Below are 19,336 nucleotides of genomic sequence, written 5' to 3' on the forward strand. Positions count from 1 at the left end.
ACGGACCGGCTGTTTCGAATATCACGCTGTTTTTTTATCTGGTGCCGAGGTTTTACTTTGCTCACGTTTTTCTGATTAAAGCTTTATTTTGAAGTTACTAGATATATATCCTGTCAAACCAAAATACCAGGAAGTTGTGACTGTATAGTTTCATACAAAAACTCAATTGACCACAATCCCTTACGACAACCAACTGCGCATGTCCGCAATAGGTTATGGAGATGAGACGTGACGACGAGCTGTCAACATTGAGGTGATGTTCGCGGTAAGCTTGATCAGAATTCTAAAAAAAAAAATACTTTTTCTTCTCAGTCAACACTGTATGAATCAAGGTGGAAGACGGTTTTAAGTCAAGTCGATTGGTTGGAGTGGGTAAAAACGCCAGCACAACACAGCGACAACAGGCTGAGCTAAGGCTCAGCCATGTTGACAGTTTGCCCTCCAGCCCCCGTCAAAAATTGTATTGTGCCGCACTTTAACATTCTTTTTCAATTTAGAATATCAAATCATGCAATGTTGCTGAACCAATTAACTTGTTTGTCTTCTTCCAGTATAAAGTGGAGGGATGCCCAGAAAAATTGGATTTATTGTGGTCAGCTCTTCCAGTCATGAGGACAACTTCAATGCTAAGGAGCTCATGGTGCATGCACCCACCGTCCGTGGGTGGAGATCCAGCAAGTACATTAACAAAACACTATTTATTTGTACAATTTATCTTGCCTTTATCAGATATTATACAATGGAACCACAAAGCTTTCAAGGTGTCATCATTAAACCTTACTAGGTGGTTCAGATAGCAAAAAAGAAGACAACCGCAGTATAATAATGTCTATCCATCCATTTTCTATTCTGATTGTCTGGTTCATGGTTGAGCTGGAACTTTTTCCAGCTGACATAAGCAAACAAACAGGAAGGCAGGTGTCGCATGATGTTGCCACAGCGCTTTAAGGGATTGGTCGGATTTTTGTCCTGAAGTATGACATCTCCATCAGCAGTGTAGTTCATCAACTGTGACTTACCCCGCACTTGTTCCAAATGTGCCCAGTTCTGTCTCTCAACTGGTGTGGGAAGGCCTCAGAATCCACCGGGAGGAACTGGACTAGACACTTAGGCTACTGGCCCTGTCACCTGACCTCGGATAAGCAGAAGAAGATGGATGGATGGTTATCATACTATTCTGCTTTGCTGTTATTGGTGTCCTTCTTTGTTGTGGCATCACAAAAAATGAAAAAAACAAAATACATCCTTTAGATGGCACTCTATTCTTATTTTGCAGTTTTTAATCTGCAGCATGTTATTTCGTTTATGCTTGCTGCTGTCATTGAATAAATGAAAACCACCAATGCTGCAGAATCCATGGTTGTTTTATTCATCTTAAACATGTTTCACAGGTTGTGCAGCTATCCTCAGCACATCACCCTGCAGCTGGTGGAAAGAAGTCGGGTAAAGAAGCTGCAGCTCCTGGCCCACCATTACCTGATCCCAGCTAAGGTGGAGTTCCAAATAGGAGACACTCTTCCTGAACCCAGCACTTCAGCAGTCGTTGGACAGCTTCGCAGACTTGGGTGAGACTGCATAAAAAACACCATTAAACAAGTTCAACATGAAAATCCGCACATTCGAACATACAAATTTGCTTTGTGTTCCTAGAGATATTAAAATAGATATTTTACGTTATAATACAACACAAAGCTAATGATATATGTTGTCCTGACAGCTATGTGTCTCTGTCGGACAACGAGAAGACCGGCTTCAAGGCCCGAGAGCTGAAATCAGTCCATGTAGATGCTGTCGGAACTTACCTGAAGATAACCTTCCACCAGAATCACGTTAACCGTCACAATCGCTACAATCAGGTACGGTAGCTATGGCACTTGCGTTATTGTTCAGAGCCTCAGACTCCAAACTGAAAGTTAAACAATGGTTTCTATGGGTAAATGTTACAATATCCTGCTGTAAGTTCAAAGTTCAAACGTTCAAATGACATGTCATTCATTGGGTTCCATGCAGTTTTTTTTCCCCTTTTTATGTGATTTCAGGTCTCTTTGGTGGCCATTAATGTGCTCGGTGAGCCACTGGATGGCAACGCTTTTCACACCATGGTGAGTGCTCTCTTGAACCGTTTTGAATACTTACATCTTTGCAGCAATTGGTGGCGCTGTTGTGCTGTCGATTTGTTGAGCCGGCAGTTTCAACTTTTGACGCCTTAATGAAGGAAATGCACATATGAATAAAAACATCTACATTAATTTACTCCCTTTAAAACCTAATTCCAGGTTCCAAAACATTCCTATTGAAGAGAATAACAAATATTATAGCATGTGGTCTAAGATATGCCTTTATTCGTCCCACAGTGGGGAAATTTGTCTATATGAATGCTTGACTAGTTGATAGTTTCAGGAATGTAGTAATGAGATACAAGGAGAAGCTTGAATGCAATCACACTGGAGGGCTTTAGTGACTCGGTGTAATCAGATAGGCTTGCAGACAGATAGTTTCTGAGGTAGGGAGAACACCTTAACCCCCCCAAAAATCACATACACTCGAAAAAGACGCTGACACACTCCCACAAAGATTCCAATGAACAAGCAGTGTATTGTTTTTCCTCTGCTAATCTTACTAAGCGCCTCCACCTTACACTGGTGATCCCGTCAGGAGAGGTCAACTATTCTTAATGATGCTCAAGTGTCCTCTAATAAAGTTATCCCCAGAACTATTTGGACAATATCAGATTTGTGATATTATTTATTGTTGATTGTTATATCTTATTTAAAAAGGCAACTTCAAGCGTGTATCCTGTATGTGTGTGATTTGTCCATCTGTTTACCCCCAGCCAAGCAGAGAGCAGCTGATCGAACACTACCTCACCAGCACTCAGCTGGAAGCTGCCTTGGATGCGACCCTCGCAGGGTGAGACTCGGCCATTGAACCCTATGACAATAACACTATGTAACAAAGCCATTTAGTCTGGAAGACAACCATTAAGGCATTTCCAGCAGGTGGCACTCAGTGCAAAACACATTTCGAAATGTATAGACAACATATATCCACAAATTGTCCCATATTGGGCCCATCTTGTGTCTTTTGGTAGGTACTCAACTAGTTTAAAGGTTCTCTATTATGCAAATTAGACTATTTTGTGAGTTTATAACAGCAATATGTGTCCTAGTACCTATTTACAACCACAAAACAAAACCCCCTACTTGGGAGAAAAGTGGTCAAATGATAGCTTCCGCATAGACATGACAAAAAATTGAAGCTTAAATTAAGTCCATTCAAATTAATGGATTCAATGGAATAAAATATATCATCATGTCAACCAGATACATGTAACAAACATGTATGTATTTACTTTAGAAAGCCCTAAGGCCTTCGAGAAATACCACTGAACACTATGTCTGTGTTTTAATGCCCGCAGAAAATGTAATTCCACTTCACCCTTGGACGACCTGGCCTTTGACATGTACCAGGACCCAGAAGTGGCCCATATCATCCGCCAGCTGGATCAAAAGAAGAAGGACATGGTGCGCCAGGAGAGATATGAGGAAGCCAAGTATCTGAAGCAGGCCATCGCTGATCTTCAAAAGGTATTTGTACACTGTTAATAATACTATTTCTAATACTATTATGACTATAATAATAATAATACTATTTCCAGTAAATGTGGGTGATAGTCTGCTTAAAAAAGTATTTTAACCTTAAAGGGTACTCTATAGGTGTCCACAACTCAATACAAAAAAAAATGATCATAGTAGGTCCACTTTAATGCAATATGAATATCATTTAACATCCAAATGTCAACTTCTGTTTGTGTTTCTGCATCTTGTTATTGTTATTTCCCCTTTATTTGCTTCCTCCCTTTGTATACTCAATGTAATATCACCCATTAAGCAGTATGCTCTGGTTCTACCATATCTTACTTATTGTGTGGAAATATGGGGTAATAACTATAAAAGCAATCTTCACTCACTAAATGTACTGCAAAAAAGGTCAGTAAGGATAATTCATAAAGCTGCCTACAGAGAACATACTAACTCCACAAATACTTAAACTTATAGATATAGTTCATCTTCAAACAGCTAAAATAAAGCATAAGGCTAAAAATAACCAATTCCCTAAAAATGTCATCCAACACTTCTCTACAAGAGAGGAGAAATATGATCTCAGGGAAGAACTACATTTGAAACACTTATATGCTAGGACTACGTTAAAAAGCCATAGCATTTCAGTATGTGGAATCAAACTATGGAATGGATTGAGTAAGGAAGTCAAACAATGCACAACGATGAGCCAATTCAAGAAACAATACAAGCAGTTGATGTTTGCTAAATACAAGGATGAAGAGTCTTGAACCAGTCATGATGTGCTATATATATCACTATATTGACACTTGCTATGGTACCCATTATGTCATTGGATGGTCATATCACCTTGTACTTCGGTATGAGGCGCATTATTTAAAAAAAAACCTTAAACTGTATTATGGAAAGCAGGAAGTGAACAAATGTAACAGTTACTGATTGTAAAAGTACCAGATGGAGGGGTAGGATTTAATAAGCTTTGCTTCTTCCTACTCCTTTTGGACATGTGGAACTGTGAACTGATTATGTGATGCACTCAATTGTAATCTGATGCATGTTCAAGTGAAATAAAACCATTACCATCACCATTACATGTTAAACTTGCTTAGATTGCAGTCACCCACCTGTTTTGTATCCAGTGTTACCATGCTCACCATAAATTCTTAATAAGCTCAACAGCTGCAGTGACTGTTCTCAGGTTGTGTCTTTTATGTGGCCTTCTTACTTAAAAAAAATGACAAGGCTTTCTGTAACCAGATAGCAGGCGCACTTGTACTCCGGACACCTCACAGTTACAGATGTTGCCATGGTAATCAGACTGCTCGACAAGTATGTTTGTGCTTCATGGCAAACCACTCAGACCAGCACACTTCCTTAGAAGGATTCAATAAAGGTTGTATCTCATCTTACATTTATATAATAGTAGTAACATGAATTTCACAATTTGGGCCAACACATATATTGTAGTAGTGGTCCACATTTTGTACATCAACTTGTGGTTGACTGGGAACCATGGCACTATGTCGTCCAGCTTTCACACAAAATTAGTTGGTATCATCTGGGACTGTGGCCCTGAACATGATAAATGGTGTATGGGTGGCTGCAATGTCATCGGCCCAATGTTATGTCATTTTAAAACCATGTGACTGACTTGATGTCTCCGCCTTCTTCATAGGCCGGGGAGCATTTGGCAAGATTTGATGTAGAGAAGCAATCTGCTATGGAAAAGGAGGACTATGACCTTGCCAAGAAGAAGAAGGATGAAATGGATGAGTACCGGCAGGGTGTCTACCAACAGCTGAAGGTCCACAGCCTTCTGGATATGACAATGGTCACTCAGTAAACACTTGTGGTTGTTTATTTATTAATAGTCTTGTTAAAGCTCACTTCTGCTTGTTTACCTCCTCACTAGATCACAAGTGCAGCAGAACTGTCTCCATCTCAGGAGGTTCCTTCACCTCTCTGTTCTTCAGACCACCAGTCGCCCCCCGCCAAACCTTTTGACACAATAAGGAAAGGGAAAGCTTTCTCAAAAACGCTGCAGAGCCATCTAACAGACTCTGACACAGTGTCGCCTAAGAGCAATCCATCTAACACAACGAGAGCCTCATCGACTCTACCAAAAATAGATGTAAGTACCACTTTTATTTGCTGGAATAATACAATTCAGCCTCTCGCAACCATTAGAACCACACAAAAAATATGAGACCACCACCACACCAGCTAGCACGTTACCAACTGTAGTTTAAAAAAAACAGATTGAACAAATAAATGTGTACATTTGTCATTAAAATTAGTAAAAAAAATTGTTGTGCTGGGTGAATCATAGCTTTCACACACCGCTGTCTCGTGTTTGGGTACACGTTTGTTTCATGAGTATGACCAAAACAGTCTCGGAGAAGACACCTACTGACTAGTTGGAGTCATTGTGTCATTATGATAGATTTAATGATTGCGAACATTAATAGCTAAACTTTGTCAAATTGCTGTCATTACATTGCTGGTGTGTGTGGGTTATATGGGGTGTGGCTTCCAATGGGTGAGTTAGTTTGCATTGCTAAAAGACACCATTCATATTTTTATTCTTTAAGTCACCGCTGCCTCAGTTCAGCTTCACTGCAGGTTTACGATTCTCTATTTAATTAAAAGTGTGGAACAGGCGACCAGTCCAGGGTGTACCCCGCTTCTTCCCCGAAGACAGCTTCTTACCACCGCAACCCCAGTGAGGATAAGCGGCATTATTTTTTAGTCAAAACAGAGAGCTAGTGGTAGCAAATAAATAATGCATATTAATCTGTTCCGGGGTTAAACTGTGCACATCATACATTTAGATTTGTATTGGTTTAATTCTAATATCTTTTTTATATTTAAGGTATACAAAAAGCACAAATAACGAAAGCACAAACGTGTGTTTACCTTGTGCAGGAATATTTCAACACGTTCCTGTCTTGTTAGGTTACCAGCTTGCCATATGATGAGATACTGTTGCCAGCCCCTCAAAGGAAAGACCAGCAGCCAGTGGAGGACATCCAGAGTCCTGTAATGGAGCAGTTCCTCTTACATGACACTCAAAGGACTCTACCCAGCCCTGAGACCGGTGGAGAACCAGAACCTCTATCGGAGAAGGCTCAGAGAGAGGCTGGGCTTCAAATAGAAGTCTTTGGAGAGAGTCTGGTAATCGTTCATAGACATTCAATATATGTAGATATTAATTGCTGTACTAATACTGTACTGTCTGTGCTCTTTCTTGACTACTCTAATCTAGGTTGCAAGTGCATATTCTAAATCATGGTCGAACAGAGAAGAGGCACTCCTGGCTGTGCACAAGAAGCTTTTAGAGGTATCATCCACGACTCCCAAGGAGGAGCTGAGGAACATGATAAGAGCTACAGTCTTCCTGGTCAAGAGAGCTCTCCTTGAGAAAGTTTCATCTGTGAGTCTTTAAGTACGGCTGCATTGTTAAGCTCCTCTGGATAGGTTTCAACGTCCATTGTCAAAAGTCTGCTCTCTGGAATCCCTTTACAAGCACAAATCACACTCCTGATTTTGAAACACAAGCACTCAGACATGCTTGGAACAGTGTTCTCCCTGTTTGCTTCCTCCCTTAAAAAAACAGTTTTGACAACGTTAGCCTTGTAACACCTTTCTGGCAATAACTTACTGTAGTAGCGCTGTAATAGCCATCCTTCCATTCATACTGCTTATCCTTATTAGAGTCTTTGCTGGAGCCTATGCCAGCTAGTGCTATTTTTTTTTACCTGAGCTGAGTGTAAATACACATACTTCTCCATTAAGGTGTTACCTGTTTATTTAATTATTTAGGTCAACCTTGTCTTCAGTGGTGTCGGGTGGGTACCTGCACTCAAGGTATGACTGTGGCTAGAGTGTTTACTATGCACACAAACAGTCACAAATACAGTGAATACCTTCGTTGTTTTTGTCAAAAAAGGTTGGTTTGAATATTAAACCGGTTATGGAACACAAGTAAAGCATGCCACAGCATGTTTTCTACTACTACTACTACTACTTATACTGCATTTTGGCTGTCAAATGTTAGCTCCTCATTAAAGGGCCGTTGCCTTTTGTCCACTATTTGTCCTCCTTAGGTTTTCCAAGCCTCCTTGAAGTTGCTGTTCTTCATTTTCAGCCAGCTGATCCCCGGTTTAGGCCGGGCTGAGGTGACCCACTGTTTGGATCAAACTTGGCCCAATCTACTGGCTAGGACAGGGGACTCGACTAGACGCCTCCGGTTCAACGCTATCGCCTGCATCCAGGTATGACACATCTGTAGACTTTATGCTTTCACAAAATAGCACAAAAGTAAAACTATAATACCATTAGGTTAGGTCATTAATAGGGATTTTGGCTTTTTTTGTTGATTAACAATATGCCGATTTTTGATTCCGATATCAAGCAATACCAATTTGTGTAACATCTAGGAGTGCTCCGATCAATTGGCCTCCGATAGGTATCTGCAGATATCAGTCAAAAAGGGCTGTATGCTTGCATTAAAACGCTGTTCCCCCTCCCTCGCTGCAGCATTCATAATAACCTTGTGTGTTATTAATTGGGCAAAATAATACTAATGTAATTGGCGGAGGCATTGCAGTACTCCACCTCATCCTAAAGAGTCACAAAATAAATAAAAATGTAAAAAAAAAACCTTAAACTGTATTATGGAAAGAAAGAAGTGAACAAATGCTTCTTCCTACTCCTTTTGGACATGTGGAACTGTGAACTGATTATGGGATGCACTCAATTGGAATCTGATGCATGTTCAAATAAAATTAAACCATTACCATTACAACTAAAGAGGATTTTCAAAGAAAGAAAATGCCTTGGTGATCTCTAGTGGCTGCTGAAGTCATCATCAGACCTTTTTGAATACATTCGGAAGTCCGCCAAAAGACTGAATGTGTTTTTATTATACGGTATACTGTATGTGCTATATAGTGTGCGTGCGTGTGTAAGTGTCCCATGTTTCCAACACACATTCCAATCACCTGATAAAATGGCACAGCTGAGTTTTTTCAGGAGCCTCCTACCATGTCGCTCTAATTATACTATACATGTCTATACATGACTTCATCTCCAGTCAGGTGCTTGTTTTGATGGACACATTACACTGTGTTGTATGACTTATACACGATATGACCTGACAGTGGCTTACAGTTGACAAATAACTACAGTGGTGTTTGTCTAATCGTAATCACTCAAAAAGTCATTGTCTCTATTTGTGCTGGCCATTTAGGAAATTGCCGGTCTGAAGGAAGTTCGGGCCTTGCAGTTCATCCCCACTGAGCTGGTGAAACCTTTCAAATCCAACTTCCCCTCACGCCTGGCTCAGAGTCGGTTGGAGCTGCTTGAGAGTCTCCTGGTGGAGCTAGGCACGGAGAACTCTGGGTTCACTTTGGAGAATGTAATGATGGTAAATAGTTAAAAATGCTCTGTTAACCCTAGAATCATAAGTGGGTCAAAAATGACCCGGTCAGGTTGTTTTCTTGAAATATCTTCGTAATGAAAATTTTTTATCATTTCATATTCCAGGTATTCCAGGTATTGTTTTTGATATCATGCCATTCACATTTTTAACTTACCTTTTATACATTTTAAGAATTTTTTGTTTTGTGTTACTACCCCAACCTTCCATAAGTGGGTCAAAAATGACCCGGTCATGTTGTTTTCTTTGTTTTCTTTCTTTGTAATTACATTTTTTTATAATTTCATATTCCAGGTATTCCTCAAAAAACACGTTTTTGATATCATGCCATTCACATTTTTAACTTTTATACATTTTAAGAAATTTTTGTTTTTGTGTGACGACCCCAACCTTCCATAAGTGGGTCAAAAATGACCTGCATGCGTTTTCTATGGAATCCAATAGGAACCTTTGCTTCTTATCAACTCCTAAATATAATACTAAATATCATACAAGTGATTATTCCTAACCAAATGTCAAAATTGGCATAAAAACGCATTGATTCTAGTATGGGTCATTTTTGACCCACTTATGGGAAAGTGTAGGGTCCAGTCACTCATGCATCTAAAAGTAACACCGTATTATTTGGTGGGTCTTTTATTCAGAAGCTTTCATAACAAGAAAGAGCTACCCTACGAAGTAAACTCATTTCAGCCGCTTGTATCCGCGATCTCGTTCTTTTGGTCACAACCCAAAAATCATGACCATAAGTGAGGGTGGGAACATAGATGGACTGCGTTAGTTGTAAACAGACTTTTGCCAAGCTCCTGGAATCAGTGTCGTCACTCTTGGCATGTATTTTCTAGCCCTGTGCTCCTCGAGATTCCAGCACTGACCTAATATCCATGTCAAAACTGTCCACTTATTGACCGGGGTGTGGACAAACCAAGTCTCATCTTGTTTCTTCATGACCCCTGCCACTTCCCTTTCAGCCCCCCTCTGATTCTGCACATTCTTTATCAGTCAAGACAAATTGTTATGTTTACCCTCAGTGTTTCCACTCTTGTGGCCTTTGTCTGCATGTTTGTGCATGCTTGCTGGGTGCTTTTGTGTGGAATGCTTCCCAAATTTGTTTGGGAAACATTAGCAGTCAGGATTGAGATGTGACGAGGGGGGTGCCTTTGCTCGCGTCACATTAATCATTCCAGCGAGAAACATGAAACAGACACCTGGTTTATCTGTGACTTATTGTCTATGATAAGGTTAAGCATGTCAGTATGTCAACAAATATGCAACACACACAGCTCAATGACCGTGGTAGATGTTCTTATATTATCCTGTGACACGCTCTGTTGACAGCTTGAGAGTGCACATTCTTCCTATTCCCGCTGTTGCTACCTGGGTGATCTGCTTTGGCGAAGCTCTGTCCGTAAGACTTAGCTTAGGGGCCCACAAGGGATCAATTTATGGGAATTGGGGGGAAAGGAGCTTTGCCCAGGTGTACTGAACTGTTTACTTAGGGTGCTTTCCTTTTCATAAGACAAAATGAACACTTTACCCGTAAAATTCTGGTTCTTGCTAAAGTTAAATGCATGCCTGAGCCACTACAGAAAGATGCCACATTTCACAGTGATGCATTTTTTAACAGCAAATTACACCACAGTCCTCTGGAGACAACCTGATTCTCATCTCAACATTCTTGGAAAGGAGTGTGAACTTCTCTATCTCAACCCGTCTCTTTGTCTCTTTCAGTTCTGCACTACAGCTTTGGAGCACAGCGCATCCGCTGTTCGAGAGCAGGCGGTGCGCATCATTTTGTCCATGTACAAGCAACACGGTGCAGCCGCTCTTGTTTACCTTCCACCGAGCAATGCTGCCCGCAAGAACTTCCTTTACAAAACCCTGTTTGATGGCTTTGCCAAGGTTGACGGAAAGCTGGTGGAGACTCAGGCAAGACATTTTTCATCTACAGCAGTGGTTTAAGGCTTAAACAACAATATCCATACTGACATAATTGTATTTATTTAAAACCTCATCATCAAATGTGTGAACTGTTCAATAGAAACGAGACCTGATTACAAGTAGGCATTTGTTGTCTAACTGGCATCATTTTTCTGAGTCATCCGATGACTTAAGCTTAATTTTGCAGCGTCATCATGAGAAAGCAACCTTCCCATTACTAATGAGCACAATGACGGGCAGCATTCAAGTGATTCATGTCATGACTAACGCAACAACTACTTTAATAGTCTGCATAGCATGCCAAAGAAAATGAATGCAAACATGGAAAAATTGGTGTATTGACTATGTTAATTATCCACCCAGCCTATGAAGAAGGGTGGTGGTCCACAGGATGGGCAGAAGGAAAAGGAGGAGATCCACACTCTGCAAGAGCAGCTGGCTGCCTTGAAAGAGATGACGGTAGGTGGAGTTGTCATACGACTGCAATTACATCACACCTTGCAAAAGGCTTCTCATTTACATTTACGGCTCAGCTTACCGCTTGGGTGAGTTTCTACTCTGTGGGATGCTTTGTTAAATAACAACGCTGGTTCAACAACAGCTACAAGGAGGTGTTCCATTGCTAATCAACATAACTGTCAGTAATACATTATGATGTTTGTTTGTCATAACCCAATCTCATTGTTCTTTTCTTCAAGGAGAGAGACATGAGAAGTACCAAAGGCCAGATAACGAAGAAAGAATCACCTAAAGTTGAGAGGGTGTCTCAAAGAGCTGGTAAACCAAGTATGTGTTCCAGCTTTTTGGTTTTCTGCAAACATCAAGCACAAGTAACAACACTGATGCCCTCATTGTTGGGGATTCCTTTTACAACTTAAAGGCTTGTAAAAGTTGTCACCGTTAACATTTACGAAGACCCATCAAATAGCACCCAATCCTTTTATTTTTTTTTTTTTTGAAAGTTTGGCCTCATGGCAGACAGTTTTCTTGTGAGTTGCCCAGCAACAACACACACCAAAAACCAAAGTTCCTTTTAAATAATAATTTATAATGCCGCCTACAGAGAACATACCAACCCCTTATTTCTAAAATCACAAATACTTAAACTTGCTGATATAGTTAATCTTCAAACAGCTAAAATAATGCATAGGGCTAAAAACAACCAATTACCTAAAAATGTCATCCAATACTTCTCTACAAGAGAGGAGAAGTATGATCTCAGGGAAGAACTAATTTTGAAACACTTATATGCTAGGACTACGTTAAAAAGCCATAGCATTTCAGTATGTGGAATCAAACTATGGAATGGATTGAGTAAGGAAGTCAAACAATGCACAACGATGAGCCAATTCAAGAAACAATACAAGCAGTTGATGTTTGCTAAATACAAGGATGAAGAGTCTTGAACCAGTCATGATGTGCTATATATATCACTATATTGACACTTACTATGGTACCCATTATGTCATTGGATGGTCATATCACCTTGTACTTCGGTACGGGACAAAAAATTTTAACATTTAAAAATAAATAAAAAAAACAACAACCTTAAACTGTATTATGGAAAGCAGGAAGTGAACAAATGTAACAGTTACTGATTGTAAAAGTACCAGATGGAGGGGTAGGATTTAATAAGCTTTGCTTCTTCCTACTCCTTTTGGACATGTGGAACTGTGAACTGATTATGTGATGCATTCAATTGGAATCTGATGCATGTTCAAATGAAATAAAACCATTACCATTATAATAAAGTGAAGCCATGACACTCAATGTTTTATTTAGTACATTTTAAACTGTAGGGGTATACCGTAAATACCGTAATTATAGCCAGGGAGTCTACAGTCTGTAACAAACACACATTTGTTAAAGTTTAAGCCGTGGTATTAAGTACGTAAATAACAAATATCATCTTTTTAATTTGCAGCAGTTGCAAAATTGCAACAGAACAAGACAGTGCACACTTTAAATGTCCAACAATCAATCAATTACCTGGACAAGTAAGTGACTTCCAAAAGTATTAATGCACATTCTTGTGTTTAGCTTACATATAAGACATATTTCATATTTATACTGTTTTAGGTTGTGTATTTTTTGCGGTAAAACTGATGACTCCTTCACTGAAGATGTATTAGACCTTCACTACTGGAAACACTGTCCTATGTTGCGACGCTGTGATGAATGCAGACAGGTAAAATTCTTTCACAGCACGCATGTTAAATCACCACCTGTAACCCAGCATTATTACCGGACATTCTGTGATATTTTCACAGGTTGTGGAGATCGCCAGCTTCACCGAGCACTTACTGAACGAATGTGAAAGCCGGTCCAAGTTCAACCAGTGTCAAAGCTGCTTGGAGGCGGTGGCCACTGAAGATCTGACTCGCCATGTCCTGGGTACCACTTGTAACCGTGAGTCTTCATTTTCAATTTTAGCATGAGTTAGTGCTGTGATGATTTGGATTTTGTACATTATCCATACCAGAGGCGTCACTCGGTTCTGAGGACAGGGGGGAGCTTAGCCCCCTGGAGATGCACAGGATATGAATGAATGTAGTAGACATTAAAAAAAAATCCAAAAAACAAATAAGGAACAAGAACCGGGAAATAACGTTCCCACTTTTGGACAGATTCAGTAGAGATACTCAATTGTTTTAGGCCACCATTAAATTGACACAAGTACACACAATCTACACTGCAAAACCGCTGCTCAAGCTCTGCAACCATTCTGTCCAGTGGACAGTCATCAATTATATAATAATCATTATTATATTATTAATTTGCCTATTATTATTATTATTACTATGATCATTATTCTGCCTCTGATTATTACTAGGCTAGTATTATCCTGCTAATTGGCTTGCTTATTAGCCTGCTTTAGCTTTAGCTTTTTTGTAAAAAAAAAAATCAATTAAAAAATATCAAATTATTTAGGGAGGCTTAAGAACATTTTAGAGGGGCTGAACCCACCCGTAAAATAGGCCTAATGACGCCACTGATCCATACTTCATGCATTTTCTGTATTTTGAATCTAAAGTGCTTACAATAAATACTTTGAAAGGAGAACAGTTGATCTGAAACACCAAGCATATATCTGCATTAATAATTGACAAGTCTTGAGTGTTTGTATTGGCGTAATCATTGTCCACCATGAGGTACTTAAGCTAGAATTTTGCTATTGCCTTTACTTTCATGCATTGTGATGAATGAGATCTATTGTTAAAATGCCTGCCTCTCACATCCCATTTTTCATTTCCTCTTCAGTGTTTTAATAATGTCCTCTTTACCTGTAAAGGTAGCTTAAAAATATCATGTTCCCTTTTTTTTTTTTTTTTAAAGCCCCCACTTCAGGTAAAAGCTTCAGCCACTGCCCTTTGTGTCACAACAACTTCCCACCAGGAGAAGAGGTAAGATTCTTGACATGCGTGACCTGGCTGCACCAATTGTAACAACACGGGCCCTTTTTAAAATTAAAGTAACTTCACGGGGTGATGATTAGCCATGTTTTAGGTGTGGTTAACTTAAAAAATATATATAACTCAAACATATCAATAAAGCGTGCTGTACTTACATAAATCCAATGCTTTATTTTCTAGTATTGATTTAATCGATTCATTACTTTTTAAATGCGCTCATCCAATCACCAATCAGAATTCAGCCAGGATCGTACCAAGTCAAAGTAATTTGGAATAATCTCCAGCTCGCCCGAGACCCTGAATAGGAATAAATATTGAAAAGAACTGAATAATAATGACAATTTTTGTGAATGAAAGCAACAGGTTTTGTGCTTCTTTATCAGCCTCAAATCAAGTACTGCAAATTCTGTTCTGTTTAAGACGACCTGACAGAAAGAGATTATGTGTAAATGTACTCTGCTGCGATTTCATTTTTTTCCAGTCTGAAGGAACCGTCTTTGTTGTCAAGAGAAATCTGAAACAGCTTGGCAGGTTTTGGAGAAAGCTCAGGTGCACATTGTTTAAGTACCGTTGCTGAGATCTCATCTGGGCTGTTGGCTTTACAGGTGTCAAGGGAAAGAAAGTTTTTGGATCTGAATTTCAATGTACAGAAGGATTTATGAGTTTTAGTGGTAAGCTCGGGGGACAGTAGCCAATGTCATCAAGATGAGCATTAGCAGCAAAGGTGTAGTTAAGCAGCTCGGCCTTAAAATGTAAAATTACAACATGACATGCAACGCAAACACACCCTTCAAATGTGCAGAGAAAAAAAAACATTCCCAGAAAGTGAATACAGATTGCCATGAAAAGCCTCAGTGTTGTAGAGAGAGGGAGGGCGGCCATTCCAACCGTTGACTGCACCTACAGTCCATCGGCCGTGGCTGTCCCTGATTGAAGGAACTTCCAGTGCAGGAATGAACTCACAGAGCTACTTTTGTACCTGTTGCAGGCCTGGAAGGCTCACCTCACGGGGAGCGAGGGTTGCAAACAAAACTTGCGCAGGACAGCGGTGTCCCAGAGAAGCCAGCCAGTACAAGGTGATGCATTCATATACACCCCCCCCTTCTTGTCCACACACACCTATTAGCGCAACACCCTGTTTTCACACTTTTGCTACCATAGTGTATTCTAAATATACATATCTCCAAATTAAAACTTTAAATTCATTACGGGGCGGCACGGCAGTCTAGTGGTTAGCGCGCAGACCCCACAGCTTGGAGACCAGGGTTCAAATCCACCCTCGGCCATCTCTGTTTGGATGTTCTCCCCGTGCATGGGTGGGTTTTCTCCGGGTACTCCGGTTTCCTCCCACATTCCAAAAACATGCTAGGTTAATTGGCAACTCCAAATTGTCCATAGGTATGAATGTGAGTGTGAATGGTTGTTTGTCTATATGTGCCCTGTGATTGACTGGCATCCAGTCCAGGGTGTACCCCGCCTTTCGCCCAAAGACAGCTGGGATAGGCTCCAGCACCCCCGCAACCCTTGTGAGGAAAAGCGGTAGAAAATGAATGAATGAATGAATTCATTACAGTTTTATCACAGTCTTTGTTCAGCTGCAACATCCTTGAAATACAACCAGTATGATTAAATGGAGTAATCTGGGCTCCATGTACCGCTGGGGCACATGAGTTGGAAGTCAACACTGTAAAAGGACAGCAGCTAAACACGGAATGTGTTTACTTTTCAGGGCGAAGGGTTTAGCAGAGGTGGTAAGCCACTAGGATGCTTTGGATACCACACAGTAGATGACGGCACAGACAGCAGACACGTGGCCTCTACTACTGCTGCTGATGCCCCTTTTTACTTTAATAGTCATTTATTTTTACACCCAAACCTATATTGGATACAGTGGATAACCTAATATAAACTGACCCAGGAGCCATGTTGGGAAGTTTGGGAAACACTAAATGGATGTTTTTTCCTGTTAGTCAGTGTGGTCTTCATTTCCTCTTAACTATAAAACATGTTGTTAACATCTTTGAGTTACTTCTATTCTTGTGCTTTAAAAACAATACCAACTTGTGGTCAGATAAGGTAAATCCTGTACAAAAGTATTTTTCTTCATCTTCTTTACCTAGTAACTAACAGACACAGTCCTGTTGGTGCACTTTGAGTGTGATCGGTGGGGGCTGCTTTAGCAAATAGTGGTCTTACAATTGTGTGTGTCTTTGTGTGTGTCCAGGCAAGGCACTATCCAGCACAAAGGTCACACAGACTTGGTCGGTGGGCGCCCAAGGGAGAGTCAGGCCTATGGGGAGATGCAGTCGAATTCCATCCCTTACGCCCCCGGCTAGAGGACATACACCAGGGAAGCGGTGATCGTCAAACAGGGAGACTCACCGTGCAGAACAGACTTCACATAAACTGGTGTGAAGCGTTTGTCCCCCTTCCTGATTTCTTTTTTGGGGGGGCATGTTTGTCACACTTGAATTAGTCAATGACACAACTGAACACAAAATGCAGTTTTTAAATGAAACTTCTATTATTATGGGAGGAAAAAACATCCAAACCTACATGGCCCTGTATGGAAAAAGTGATGACAAAGTCAAGTAGACCAAAAAAAAGATCCCCCGAACCTCGACATCTTGTCAGCATCTAGAGAAATAAAGTATTTTAGATCTGTCAGTCTGGAAAAGCTCAAGCTTCCTAAAGTTTTGGGACTCCTGCCAACCACAATGAGAGCCATTATCCACAAAATGACAAAAATATAGAACAGTGGTGAACCTTCCAGCCAACCAACCTGTTTGTATCTTCAACTGAAACAAACTTAGGTTCTGCAGCAGACAATGATCCAAAACACCCCAGTAAGTCCACCTCTGAGTAGCTGAAGAAAAAGACCTGACCTGAATCGTAGTGAGATGCTGTGTCTTGACCTTAAAAGGGGCGGACCTTGCCCGAAAACCCTCCTGTGTGGCTGAATTACAACAATTCAGCAAAGGCAAGTGGGCCAAAATGTTACAATTGTGTTCAGTTGTTGATATTTACATTTGTTTGATCTGAAACAGGGCTGCATGGCGGGTGTGGTTAGCGCGCAGGCCACACAGCTAGGAGACTCGAGTTCGATTTCACCCTCGGCCATCTCTGTGTGGAGTTTGTGTTCTCCCCGTGCATGCGTGGGTTTTCTCCGGGTACTCCGGTTTCCTCCCACATTCCAAAAACATGCTAGGTTAATTGGCGACTCCAAATTGTCCATAGGTATGAATGTGAGTGTGAATGGTTGTTTGTCTATATGTGCCCTGTGATTGGCTGGCCACCAGTCCAGGGTGTACCCTGCCTCTCACCCGAAGACAGCTGGGATAGGCTCCAGCACCCCTGCAACCCTCGTGAGGATAAGCGGTAGAAAATGAATGATCTGAAAGATTTAAGAGTGACAAACATGTAAAAATATAAGAAATTCAGGAAGGACCAAACACTTTTTCACACCACTGTATTCCTGATGGGGGAACTTGACAGTAACAATAGCGTTGGAACAATCAACCTACACCACACATCTTATGGCCCAATTTGTATGTGTGTTTGCAGGGTATCAATAATGTTGGTTTGATTTTAGCTGCAGCTTTAAATATGAAACTGCTGTTAGTGATTATGCGGAATCTTAGCGGTAGTCGGTTAAGCTTTGTTTGTATAGCACACAGTAACAAAGTGCTTCACAGTCCAAGATTTACACAAGTAGAAGAGCAGGGTTGTCCAAAGTGCACTCCGGGAGCCATCTGCAGCCCACAGCTTGCTTTTTACCGGCCTGCTGCACATTGTAGAAACAAAATTTAATTTGAAAAACAGGGTAAAATGGGGAAAAGGCTTTGTCAATTAATAATGCTTATAATAATAATAATGCTAATAATAATAATAATGCTAATAATGCTAATGCTAATAATGCTAATGCTAATAATGCTAATGCTAATAATGCTAATGCTAATAATGCTGCTAATAATGCTAATAATGATAATAATAATAATAATGATAATAATAATAATAATGCTAATAATGGTAATAATGCTAATAATAATGCTAATAATAATGCTAATAATAATGCTAATAATAATGCTAATAATGCTAATGCTAATAATAATGCTAATGCTAATAATAATAATAATAATAATAATAATAATGATGATGATGGCCCTTGGTGGAAAAACATTGGACACCCTTGCTGAAGAGAATGAAACCAGAACTACAGACCTGCTGGTAGGTCGGTACAGGGAATAGAGTTCAAGTTACTACTACCAATTCCTCTTACTACTGAGTGTGTGACATATGGCAAACAGGACAATCCGTGTGTATTATGCATTTGCAGTGTCCTGACGTACACCGAGATCATCCCCAGATAACGTCACCGGGGGGTTATTTTGTCTGTTGTGACAAGCCCCCGTCTGCGCCCCCCCCCCCTCGAGAAACAGATGCTATTATACAGCTGTTGATATTTGCCTTGTGGGTGTAGACAAGAGAATGACTTGAGCTAGTCAGTCACTCTTGTGTGTAGTTTTAGGACGTTAGGTGTGCATATAAAATGTAATCAGTACCGGTCAAACGTTTAGATCTTCTCTTTGACGTGTGTACAGACTTTGGACTTCTTTAACATGCTTTCAACAAAGCATGTAGCTGCATTTTCTTAAATAAAAGTAACGACTGGGTATGCTGAGACGTGGCATAATAAAGGCTATATGTGGCGGTGATGTATTCCCAACCTGCATTTATTTATTTATGAATCATAATCATGTGACAAATCCCTTATAAGCTTCTCAGTCAGTCTCTTGTCCATATAGTTTGATTTAATGATGTTATTATTTTAATATTAGGTGTGTATATACAATGCCCAAAGTGCCAGTCAAGGTGAGTTTTGAATAAAAGCAAAAACTGTATATGTCATGGCTTGATATACTGTGAAGTTTGTTTTTAGGTGGTGATGTTTTCCCATTCTG

General features: G+C 40.2%; 1 protein-coding gene across 2 annotated transcripts; it reads left to right on the top strand.

The window, feature by feature from the left end:
* The first annotated feature begins 135 nt into the window (after nt 1–135).
* Nucleotides 136–19,277, top strand: cep104 (centrosomal protein 104). 2 transcript variants are annotated; one of them, XM_058084943.2, is made up of 22 exons: nt 136–265; nt 552–678; nt 1,392–1,565; nt 1,718–1,856; nt 2,040–2,102; nt 2,834–2,910; nt 3,419–3,587; nt 5,257–5,412; nt 5,494–5,712; nt 6,537–6,755; nt 6,847–7,014; nt 7,688–7,855; nt 8,833–9,009; nt 10,753–10,950; nt 11,326–11,421; nt 11,661–11,748; nt 12,887–12,959; nt 13,042–13,150; nt 13,233–13,371; nt 14,299–14,366; nt 15,364–15,451; nt 16,600–19,277. In XM_058084943.2, exons 2-22 carry the CDS (start codon nt 566–568, stop codon nt 16,734–16,736), a joined length of 2,838 nt encoding a protein of 945 aa, XP_057940926.2. In that variant the 5' UTR covers nt 136–265; nt 552–565; the 3' UTR covers nt 16,737–19,277. The 2 variants fall into 2 exon arrangements, with proteins under 2 accessions (XP_057940926.2, XP_057940927.2); XM_058084944.2 differs by having other exon boundaries at nt 5,257–5,385.
* The last annotated feature ends 59 nt before the right edge of the window (nt 19,278–19,336 follow it).

The sequence above is a fragment of the Doryrhamphus excisus genome, linkage group LG17 (assembly GCF_037039965.1).
Source record: "Doryrhamphus excisus strain RoL-2023G ecotype Guam linkage group LG17, RoL_Dexc_Guam_v1.1, whole genome shotgun sequence".
Classification (NCBI taxonomy): domain Eukaryota; kingdom Metazoa; phylum Chordata; class Actinopteri; order Syngnathiformes; family Syngnathidae; genus Doryrhamphus; species Doryrhamphus excisus.

What these genes read in the sequence shown, in the direction of transcription:
- cep104 (XM_058084943.2), top strand. Translation starts at nt 566, where the DNA reads ATGCCCAGAAAAATTGGATTTATTGTGGTCAGCTCTTCCAGTCATGAG. An exon ending in GGACAGCTTCGCAGACTTGG is followed by an intron (nt 1,566 to 1,717) that starts GTGAGACTGCAT and finishes TTGTCCTGACAG; the next exon opens with CTATGTGTCTCTGTCGGACA. An exon ending in GAGAAGCCAGCCAGTACAAG is followed by an intron (nt 15,452 to 16,599) that starts GTGATGCATTCA and finishes GTGTGTGTCCAG; the next exon opens with GCAAGGCACTATCCAGCACA.